This window comes from Lynx rufus, unplaced genomic scaffold (genome assembly GCF_022079265.1).
Source record: "Lynx rufus isolate CCGP_SWC_20201006 ecotype Redwood Valley unplaced genomic scaffold, mLynRuf1.p SCAF_22, whole genome shotgun sequence".
NCBI lineage: Eukaryota > Metazoa > Chordata > Mammalia > Carnivora > Felidae > Lynx > Lynx rufus.
In genome coordinates this window covers 10,258,378-10,270,488 of record NW_025814837.1, presented here as the reverse complement: position 1 = coordinate 10,270,488, position 12,111 = coordinate 10,258,378, and the positions used below count along the sequence as shown (strand labels likewise).

General features: G+C 44.5%; 1 protein-coding gene across 1 annotated transcript in view; it reads right to left on the bottom strand.

Annotated features, from left to right (window-relative positions):
* Positions 1 to 11,170, bottom strand: part of B4GALT6 (beta-1,4-galactosyltransferase 6) — a 68,598-nt gene extending 57,428 nt beyond the window's left edge. Inside the window, exon 1 of the mRNA XM_047087047.1 lies at positions 10,663 to 11,170. Coding sequence (XP_046943003.1) covers positions 10,663 to 10,777 — 115 coding nt within the window. The 5' untranslated portion in view covers positions 10,778 to 11,170. The remainder of the gene's footprint in view (positions 1 to 10,662) is intronic.
* Positions 11,171 to 12,111: the final 941 nt, after the last annotated feature.

Sequence of the window (12,111 nt, the reverse complement as noted above, 5' to 3'; positions counted from 1 at the left end):
ATAAACGTTGAAAAAAAAAAAAAGTAAGATTTCTTCTATGAAAGATCAAATGATATAAGATGATTAATTTAGAGAGGTAAACCTGTCAAGCACTTTTTTTCACCCACCAGTTGGGGTATTTGTCAGAAATAAAGTTCCCAGGGTCCAGAATTACCTAAGATGTACATTAAAAATGAACCAGAATCAGAATCAGAATCTCAGGTGATAAAACGTAGGAAATAAGTTTGTTTATGCAAACCACCTTAAGCACATTCATGTTTGAAAACCACTGCTTGTAGTAACTCTTTAAAAATAACATTTGTAACAAGCAAAAAATTAGAACGTCCTTTTACATCAGTTTAATTATATTAAATAAATCCTCTTTACATAGCTTTCTAATTCATGCACAGCTCATTCAGACATGGAAGAATCTAAGTTTACCTCCTAGTATAATGGTATCATACGATGATTTGGTCAAATCAAAGACTTTCACACACTCGGGTAATTAATCATGAAAACATAGATGCAAGCAAAAAGCCATATTTATTATGCCTCTGGAGAAAAAAACAAGTTAATTACAAATTTCAGATTTAAAATTACTAAGTATGTTTTCCTAAACATTTCGCCACACCACGCAGCCAAAAATATAACTGCTGACGAACACCCTTTAAGCTATCTTTCCTATTTTAACTGAGGGCTTTTGCTGTGGCTTTAAACTAAACTTTGCCAAGTTTTGATATGACTAAAAACAAGTATGCTGATGAAACATAACAAATCAAGTTGGCTCACTACAGGATTTATATACTAGAGAAAAATAAAATTGGGGTGTTGCCTGAAATTCCCCAGTGAATCCAAGACATGAAATAAAAATGTCCAGTACTAACTGGAGTCAAGTCTTAATTTTGCAAAGGTGTGTTAATGGTGGTGTAGGTATCCTCGGAAAACCTACTTTCAACCTTGAGTCAGCCTGATCTTCACCATAAATCACAATATTACCTGTATAGTACTCTCTTTGCTACTATTCTGACAAAAGGCAGAAATGGAAAAAAAGTCTTTTAAATATTAAATCACTGTGTCCTCCAGGAATTAAAAAGAGGAAAGAGAAGAGAAGAGAAGAGAAGAGAAGAGAAGAGAAAAGAAAAGAAAAGAAAAGAAAAGAAAAGAAAAGAAAAGAAAAGAAAAGAAAAGAAAAGAAAAGAAAAACAGATACAGAGGGAAAAGGGGAAAAAAGGATGACAGATGACAGGGACAGGCTGTTCTGATTAAACTGGTAAACTGCAGTCTGAGGCAGTGGTAACAACAGCCAGCTCGGTCTAAAGCAGCCAGGAAAAATGACCAGGAGAATAGTGCACAAATCAATGCTCTTGGGAATTCCCAAAAGTGACCTAGGAAATCCAAGCTCTAGAAAAATCACTGCAATGTACCCCTTTCCACTGTCTCCCTGCAGTCTCCCCATCCACCCCCACACTTACTTAAGACAAACATGAAACGCAGGCTTGAAAGGGAAAGGAAGTCATAAAAGGCAATGTGGGGGTGGGGGGACAGGTGGAGGAACAGGTCTGCCCCTAGGCTGGGTGAGCAAGGGTGCTGCGGAGGTTAACATAGCATAACTGAGTGTAAGAGGCTATTAGAAGTCTGACCAGTCTCCCAAGCAAAGCACCTTCTCCAGCCTTAACAGGTGGTCATCTACCCCCCGGATTAAAAACATGCTTATGAAGCACTTATTTCATTGTTTACTGACAACTCAGAATGCTGTGGTTTCTTAAAATCTGCTTCATGGGGCACCTGGGTGGCCGAGTCGGTTAAGTGTCCGACTTCGGCTCAGGTCATGATCTCACGGTTCGTGCGTTCGAGCCCTGCATTGGGCTCGTGCTGATGGCTCAGAGCCTGGAGCCTGCTTGAGACTCTGTGTCCCCTCTCCCCCACTCATGCTCTGTGCCTCAAAAATAAACATTAAAAAATTTTTTTTAATCTGCCTCTTTGTAACTAAACTACCTTTATGGCTATCTGACGCTATCCAAAAAAGTTTCGTCTCTCTTCTACGTGGTCTTCCTTTAAGCTGAAGAAGACAGAGCTCATATTTCCCCCAAACCATCTTCCAGGGCAACAACGATCAGGTCCTTCAACTCACGCACAGTGGAAGAGTCAGATACCCCAAGCTGTACATTTCAGCTCTGCCAGAAAACTACTTCAGCTCTTCCAACAACAACGTGTGAGACTTCGGACAGGTGACAATCTTTGGGAGCCAGTCTTGCCTTCTCTTTCTTTACAAGACTATTCCATTAGCATGGGGCCAGGGGTGTGGCAAGGACAACTCTATGAAGCTCCAACAGTGAAGCAGTGGGCTACATTTGGGATCTTTCTCCTATAACTTCTTTCTTTGCACAAAGATTTGGCTCCAGAGACACCAAGGCCTCTGGGTCCAAGGTTCCCACGGCCCCGGCCCTTGAACAGAGGAGCAAACCTAGAGGCTCCAGTGGGGAAACAGGCAGCCATAGCTCTGACCACCAGAGAGCCTAAGGCCTACAAAGCCAAGTGTCCTGATAAGCCTTGTAGTATATCCTCTGATAAACAGGCTGGCCACACGATGGGCTAGGAAACTACCCACTGTATATAATAACACTGCCTCAAGAGAAAAATCCATCCTGTTCCCAGCTAAATTCCAACTGGTATTTGGAATACCTGCCACACAGAGACTACAACCTAGATTAGGAGTTTCCCTTTTAAAAGTATCCACAGACATGGCTATTTTTACCTTCAATAAACATTAAAAGGCAGTAATGGTAAACACTGCTGCAGAATAAATACATCACTTACCTCGTTCTGCCACATTAACAGACCTCAAATGTATTCATGAAAGAATAACATGAAGAATGGTATTTAGCATTGTCAGATTTCAATGAATAAATTTTCTCTTCAAAAATACCTAATTTCGGGGTGCCTGGGTGGCTCAGTTGCTTGTGTCCGACTCTGGCTCAGGTCATGATCTTGGGGTTTGTGGGTTAGAGCCCCACATTGGGCTCTGTGCTGACAGCTCAGAGCCTGAAGCCTGCTTCAGATTCTGTATCTCCCCCTCTCTCTCTGCCCCTCCCCCACTCACACTCTGTCTCTGTCTCTATCTCTGTCTCTCTCTCTCTTTCAATAATAAACATTTAAAAATTAAAAACAAAATACCTAATTCCCACAGGCCCCTAGGATTTAGATTCACATATACTGAAACAACATAGTGGAGTTACGTATGCTGTTCAAGGATGGCAATCTGACTGTGGTAGGCAGTCTCTAAGAATGCCTCCTATTCCCTTGATTGTAGACTAAACTGAGGGGCTCTTTTCTGAGAAAACAGCAAAAGTGATGAGGTTGTGAGCTGCCCTATGGAGAGGCCCATGTGGCAAGAAGTGAGGGAAGCCTCCAACTAACAACCTGCAGAGAACTGAGGCCCTCACTCCAACAGCCCTCAAAGAACTGAATCCTGCCCAAACCTACATGGGTGAACTTGGAAGGCTCCCCCTTCGAGCCTTCACCCACAACCCTGATCAACCCTCAATACTCTGTAGCCTCGTGAGAGAACTTGAACCACAGGCATGCAGCCACACCATGTCCACATTCCTGGCCCATAGCAACTATGAGATAATACATATGTGTTCTTTTAAGCTCCTACATTTTGGGGTAATTCACAAAGTTATAGATAACTAATATGCTGACCAATCCAGTTTTCTCTACTGTTCCTAATTCCCAGCCCAACCCTCCATAAACTCCCAAGGTGTCTAACATCCAACATCCCGATGGTATTGATTAGTCAGCTGGTAAGAGAACAAAGGAGCCGCCCTACCAACAGAAGGGACTGAATTAGAAACATTCAGCCACTCAACAATTCTTTAGTAAGCCTCTAGCATGTGCCAAGGCAGAAACCAAATCTCTTAACTTAGTTTAGGAAACAGTTCACTCTATACTTAGATTTGATCAAATAAACTGAGCCCCTCACTCTAAACAGATAACTCAAACACCTACCTAATCTTAGTATGAACTCCCTCAACCTCCTTCTCCATATTCATCTAATTTTTTGCTACAGCAAACATCTTTATGTCCTCTCTTCTCCCATCTCCAAAACTAATGTACCTATACGCTTTATCCCACTCTACCTGCTCTAATTCCAATCTTGCTCCCTTTAATCCATTCATAGTGGTACCGCCTAAATATTCTGAAATGCAAATCTGATTGCATCACTCTCCTACTTAAAATTTAAGCTCAATGGTTTGACATTGTCCTCAGGCTAACGTCCAAGTTCTCATACCCAGTTTATAAGGATCACTCCGACTGGACCCATCTGTATCTCTCTGGCTCCAGCCCACACTCCTCTCTGTACTCTATACTTTAGCCCCTAACTTTTTTTTTTTTAACTTTCCATTTCCCCCTCACCTCTTAGCTTTCAAATATTCCAATCTAGCACGAAATATTTTTCCCCCAAGCCAATCGTTTAAGTACCTAATTTAAGCTTCTGGCCGCAGCTTCATCTTTGTCTTCTCCATAATGCCTAAATTAGTTTAGTGCCACCCCACAACCGGTGCATCCACAACAAATGGCATTTCACTCTACTCTAGAATAGTTATTCTTCAGTTGTGAGGATTTCTCACTGGTTATATGGTCTATGAAGACAAGGGCCTGTGGATCCTGTTCAATGCTGAACCACAGTGTCCTGTAGAGACAAACATTTGCAGTATGAAGTCTTCCTAGATCACATGTTATAATCCGTTCTCTACTTACCTCCTACTTACCAAATCGGGAATTCTTCTAAGCATTAACCCATTGCAACACTTGTCTTGCTAATCATCATTTTTCATTCATTCATTCACTCACTCACAAAGGCCTCACTTCATTCCTATGATCTCTCCCTCCCTTCATTTTTCTGTTCCTATTTCTCCACTTGCCCTAAGTTGTTAGATTTCATCCATGGCTATCTTCTTTTCAGCTTCCACAAGCTCTCCTTGAGTGGCCATCCAAACTTCCCATGATGTCAACCACATTGACTGCCTATGTGAGACTGGGGAATGAATAGGGTAACAGAGCCTTTTGGGAAACTTTTCAAACTACACTTAGGCCTCCTCCATATTTTGATTTAATCCTTAGCACCCCATGTTTACCAGTAACTGACATGATGAGTTACTTCTACTTGCAGGAGTTAGTTTTATCACTCAGGTGTGTTGGGGGAGAAATAGGTAAGTACCATTTACATATATGCTGAAGACAGCCAAATCTCTCTCTTGTTAGACGTCTCTCCTAGGCTCTAAGTTCTTATTTGCATCTTCCTACCTACTGACATCCTGGATATCCCACACACTCTCTACCTCTTCCTACCTGGATATCCCACACACTCTCTAAAGAGTTAGGATATCCTAACTCACTCTCTCTAAAACCAAAATAGCTTCCTCAAAGCACATGCCTGTCTATACCTCCTACCAGCCACCTAGCTGTCTAAGCTGGAATACCAGCATCCTCCTAAAGCCTCTCTCTTTCCTTCAATGTCACTACTCACATCCTCTCAACTCTGTCTGGATCCAACTATGACCTTGATCAGGTTCTAATATTCTACTTTCTGAGCTACTGAAATAACTTCCTACCTGGTCTCCCTGCCACTGGTTCTGCCCTTTATCAATCATGCTCCATGCTAAAAGAAATGCTCTAAAACAAAGGATTGCATCATTCCCCTTTTCAAAACTTCTGATGTTTCCTGCTACTCCCAGGACAAAAATTTGAGCCTGGGATGAGTGATCAGCAAAGAAAGGCCCGGAGGAAAGAAACCACTGACACCAAGACCCAAATCAAAAGAAACCCTAAAAGGAGCCATGTAGGTCAGAGAACTTGGTAAGGAAAACACCAGTGGACCTTTGACACACAAAGCAAACTTCCACAGCTCAAAAAGAACACAACCAGGCTCACACAGCCAGGGCCAGGAGGCTAAAGGGCTATGATAAGAAAGTTGCAGGGCAACTTGCCACCTTCTGAGCTAGCCAAGAGGAACTCAGGCAAGGAAAAAAAAAAAAAATTAAATGGGCATCAATGTTAAACATTCAGGAAAAATCAGTAGAAATACAACTACAGGATAAATGTATAAAAGCTTTGAAAATGGATACCATTGTAAGAAACAACTGAGACGATTTCATATGGAAAAAAAAAAACTGTGAAAGTAATCTATAAAAATTTAGAAAAAAATGTCAGGGGGCTCTCAGCAACGACCTAATAAGCCACCATCTCCCATAACGCATACCCCTGCACACAGACCCCCACACTCTGACCACCCATCAGCTACACCAGAAGTAGCAGAGCTCAAACAGCCCAGAGGCCCGAACTAACAAAGCACTTGCCGGGTAATTCCTTAAAGGGCCCATAGGAATTCAGACCAAAGTGCCCCAACCAGATTCCACCTCTACTCAAAGAATAAAACAGCCTGTCAACATGTCTAGGAAAGGTCAGAAGCTCTGGTGAGTCAAATAGACAGTGAAACCCCATTCCCAAAGGAGTTACGCAATCTTCTCCGCCATACTACCCCACTAATTATAGGCACATCAACTCTTTTTCTTAATCATAGACAGCTTCAATAAACCTGTGCGAGTCAAGTCCAGCTTCTCTCTGCCAGGAATTTTTGGGTCCTCGACACCAAAATACTGGCTGAGCTGCCACTCCACATCCTAAGAGGTAGCCGGGTGGAAATACTTCTGTTTTTAAGTACCTTTGCCCATGCTGTCCCATTGCTTAGTCCGGAAAACTCTCAATGGCCTGCTCCAACCATCAGCGCCTTCTGGAAATCCTTAACTAGCCCACACTCCACAAGGCATGCTTTCCAAGGACTGGCTATAGCTCTTTCCTGATGTTCATCCCATTGTAGCATGAGGGAAGTAACTGTGTCTTAGTCATCTATCTTCTGTGCCTCAAACAATGTCCAGCCTATGTGAGATACTCCACTTGTGTTTGCTGAATGAACTTGGAAGTCAGCTCATCTTCTCCTTTGATACTATAGCAGGAAAATAGAAGTATGTTGTGTTGGAAGTTACAATGGAAACTGTTTCACGCTAAATGGAATTTCACTGGCAATCCAGCCAGGTCAAGACCTTGGGGGGAAACTGCACTCATCTTTTTGCAATCCTGCACAAAAGCAGAAAGAGAATGAGAAACAATTAATGGCTCCTGACTCTACCAGGTGGGCTAGGGGAAGTGGTCTATGGACTTCCTGGGGGGGGAGTCTGCAGACCAATTTCCCTTGGTACTAAAGTTCATGATATAAAGACTATCCCTGTATTTCCAGCATGAATTAGAAATTTCAAGGAAAATGTTTCAAAATATTCTCAAGAATAATGAGTTTAGAGTTTGATGGAACTCATTGTAGCTTAACACCCATTAGCCAAAAAAATTGTTGAACACCAGAAAACACTGGAAACGAAACAGATCAGGCTGTCTACAACTGTGTGGTACTACACAGAGGGAAGAGAGGCAGGGAGGGAGAAACACAGGTAAAGAAGACTGAGGAAGAGGAACTAAAAATGGCAGGCCGATTGCCTGGGGGAAGGCGCATGACAAAAATAGGTCTCTGGACATAAAAGGCAGGAAAATATAATTAATGTCTACTCAACAGGTTGGTGTGGATAGGAATAATATGGACTTTTTAACAGAAGAGATTTGAAACATTTATTTAAGATCAACAAAAAGCACCCTCTTACACAACATATATTTTAGTCACATGAAAATTTTGCCCCAAGATGTAATTCAGGCTAAGAGATTAATTATTTCGGGGCATCTGGGTGGCTCAGTCAGTTACGTGAGCGTCCGACTCTTGATTTCGGCTCAGGTCATGATCTCACGGTTTGTGGGTTCGAGTCCCGCATCCAGCTCCCCGCTGACAGTGCAGAGCCTGCTTGGGATTTTCCCTCCCTCTCCCTCTGGTCCTCCTGTCCCCTCTTTTTCTCTGTCTCTCAAAATGAATTTTAAAAACTTAAAAATAATTAAATATGAATTATTTCGAGAAGATTCTCTGTACACCTCATGCAAATTAGTTAGTTATAAGAACCTAATTAGTTTGGGGTACATCTCATTAATAAGAAACGTGTCATGAAATGGGAAGTGTTCATAAGCATCTCTGTAGCATACCAAAGTACCATGGTTATCTTAAAAATCAACTTGCGCACTGACTGCTGCATTGTGAGCTGAACTAGCCACATTTTACATAAACTCATTTTTATTTTAGAGAACTGACAAACTATGGTTAGATTCCTGTGTTTGACCTACATTTTCCCAAAAATGAACAAAGTGAGCCGGACACTTCAAAAAAAAAAACAAAAAACTGACAGTATTTGTTGCCAATGGTAAAATTTGAGCTTTCAGGCAAAAATGTGAATTTTGGAAAACTGCTTCCCAACACTTAAAAGAAAAATAAGACTTTTTTTTTCCTGCTAAATAATACTTGGTTTGGGAAATAGACCATATAATAAATTGATAGTACTCTGTAAGTTTTGATTTTCATTCTTAACTGGCTTTAATCAACTTTTTTAAGTTATAAATTATAAGACCCACAAAAACAGTAGCTTAAACTGTGTCAGCCTAATTGTCTGTATGAAAATTGCCAAATTTTTTATGACATATCATAATGTTATGGCAAACATTAAGTATATAAGTGAGAAAAATGTATTAGTATATCACATCAACTGAATTCTAAGAATCTACAGATTCAGTGCACCAAGAAAAAGGGATGACTAAGAAACAACAGCTGGAATTTATTTCCTTTGGTTAGCTTTTTGAGTAACCTAAGTTCAACAAGTTACTCAAAATACCAAGAAACAAAACTGTTGCCTAAGTGCAAAAAAACTTTTTTCTCCAAAACCTCTCAAAGTTAAATATCTAATAAAATAACATCACCCAAAGATTTCCAACCTTTAAAGAGAGAGCTACATGACAAAGTAAAAATTGCTATAGAATGAAGAGTTAATTTATTATTTTTTAAATTTATTTTGAGAGCATGCATGCACGGAGGAGGAGCAGACAGAGAGGGAGAGAGAGAATCCCAATCAGGCTCTGTGCTTTCAGTGCAGAGCTTGACGCAGGGCTCGATCCTACAAACTGTGAGATCATGACCTGAGCTGAAATCAAGATTCAGACACTTCACCTACTGAGCCATCAGGCGCCCCGTTAAGAGTTAATTTATTTATAAGACTTCCAAAATGGCAGAAGATTTTAAGAACAGCCACCAAATATTTTAGTTAACTACTCTCAAATCCACCGAGCTATCGCTGTCATATCTTCTACAGGTTTCCAGGGGATTTTATTCAGCCTAAGGAAAAAACTGCATTAAAGGAAAATAATATTTTAAAATATTCACACCTCTTCAAACTTTAACCTAAACTTCTATTTTGGGATACATCAAGGTTTCAACAATTTATGTCTTCTCAAGCATCATTATCTGAGTTTAAACATCTTACTTGAATCCAAAAATTTAATCAAGAAAAAAATCATACAGTGATTCTGTTTTAGGAAATAAAACCGTCTCAATAAGGTTTGCCTCTTCCCTCTCCCCTGAAAGTCATTAATATAATCTACTATTGCATAGGACAATATCCTGATAACAATTCCATCTCAAAATTTTGCAGTTGTTTTCACTGTATAAGAGGCCATACATTTTTGCCTGAACCAGGGAGAAATGGCACTGGCTCAAAAGGCTACCAGTGTCTAAAAAGAAATAATAGGAGATCCACATTAATACTAAGTTAACGTTAAACTCATATTTCACACTAAATACACTAACATTAAATACATACTATAAATATTTAACAGTAACTACATAATAACCAGGAAAAACCCAGAAAAAGTTTGGGAGACACGATGTGTTTTAATCCCATATGAGGTTCCTAGGTTTTAGTCACTAGAATGCCACATTGGCACCTTTTCAACCAAAGGGGGCTGAGTAATTAGAATATATAAGAAGCCAATTCAAGTAGATTATTAAGAAGGGTATTTAGGCCAAAGGCCCAAAAAATGATAAGTAGGATAAAGTTAAACTACAAACTATCCCACAAAATTGTTGTTTTAATCGTTATTTTATCTCAGAAGTCATCCTAACAGGTAGCCGAATCTACCTACCCTTGAAAAGCAGACTAAATAATGGAGCATTGTTTTCATAAGAAAACACATCGCCTAAAAATTCCTGAAGTGTGTGGCACAAATGTTCACTGACCCCATTCTAAAAAAGTGACCTAGAACACTTGAAAACATACATTCTTGAACTCAATCACATTCGCTGGTGTTGGTTTCTCCATCATATTTTTACAATCAGCTATTATATCTGAGACTGTGTGAATAAAACTACGATTAAGCACTGAGTTTAAGCTTAAAGGACCCGATATTAAGTGAATAACGCTGTCATGAATACTCAAGAAAGCAACCAGGGCATCCGGGGTCACCACACCTAATTTTGCTGTGTCCGTTTAATGCAGTCTTCAAGTTATTCAAACGTGCACAAACGAAACTCACTCACGTACCAAAGCCATGCCCCCCAAGCCGTTTATCTGACACTCCTGAAATCACATTTCAAATAAAACGCTTTCTGCCGGGCCCCTGTTCGCACGCCTTGCAAATCCCATAAGTGAACATCCTGCGTTTCCTTCGGCGTGACCGAGAGAAGTGAGGGTGTGTCTCGGTGCTTACCGATGCCTGGAGCCACATAGACGAAGTAGAGGCAGGACGAGGAGAGGGAGAAGAAGAAGATGAAGGCAAGGAGGGAGCGATTGGAGACCCGCATCATCCGCTTGAGCACAGACATCTTCCTGTTCCCGGCCAGCAGCTCGGGCTGCGTTCTCAGGCCGGACTTGGGGGCACCATCCAGGCCCTAAACTTCCACGAATGTGCTAAGAATAGCGAGACTGCAACGGGGTCCGCGTGGGGAGGCTCTGGGGGAGGGCCGGGGCGGGAAAGAGGAAAGGGGAGGGAGGCAGCGCACGGAATGAATGGGAGGCCGGAGAGTCGGGGGAGGGGAGGAGCGGGGGGGGGGTTGGGAGGCAAGGCGGGGTGGGGGCCGGGGACAGCAGGACCTGAAGAGGCCGAGGAAGAGCAAGGACGTGCGCTTTATCCCCCCCGGCAGCGGCGGGAGGAGGGGCTGCAGGTGGGGAGAAGCGCGGGCTGCGCGCCGCGGCGCCCCTGCGGAGAGGGGCAGCAAAATGCAGCACGCCCGGGCTACCCGCGTTCGCCGGGGTGCGGGACGCGAAGCCCCCGCGCTCCGGAGGCTGCCCGCCTGCACTCGGCAGGCCTGCGCCGCCGCCTCGTCCGGCCCGCGGCGTCTCGTGCCTGCGCGGGGCTAGCGTGGGCGCCGGGGCCGCAGCCGGCGCGCGCGACGCGCGGGGGCCCGCGGGGGCCCTGGGGGCCGAGGAGCTGAGCGCTCGCGGACGCGCAGCCACCTCCTCATGCCGCGCCGGGCCCCGGCGCCCCGCGGCGGCCGCGGGAGCCGAGCGCAGGCGAGGGCGGCGTCCCGGCTAGCGGCGAGCGCGCTCCGACCCCGGCTCCTGCCACCGCCAGCTGCCCGCCCGGCCGCAAGGGCGGCAACCGCAGCAACATTACCGCCGCCCGCCCGGGGTCAGGCGCCCCCGCCGGCGCCGCCCCCCCACTCCGCCCCCGGACACCAGGCGTAGAGCGACCGGGAGACTCGCGCTGCGGGCAGAGCCGGGGGCCCGAAGAGGAGGAGGCCGGCCGCCGTCGGAGCCGCGTCTGGATCGCAGGAGGGGGCGGGCCCGAAAGGGCGGGGAAGAGGCGGAAAACCGGGACCGGCGGGCGCACCCGGAGACCCCTGCGGGGCTCCGCGCTCGGGCTCGAAACTGCAGGCGGCGCTGCCCGGGCACCGGAGGAAACCTGGAGGCCCCCACCCACCCTCTCTCCTCCCTTCGCCCGAAACACCGCGCCTCCTGATTGGCTGGCGCCGCACCGCGCGGAGCAACCTGCCCCCACCTCGCGCCGCGACCTGGGCCGCCGCTGCCTCCTGCGTCACGGCCGCCCCCGCGAGCCCGGGGACCCCGCGCTGCTCCGGGCTGAGGGACTGGTCTTGAGCTTCGGGTACGCCTTCCCCTGGAGGTCGATAAAGAAGGATGATGTACCTGGAGGGAAAAG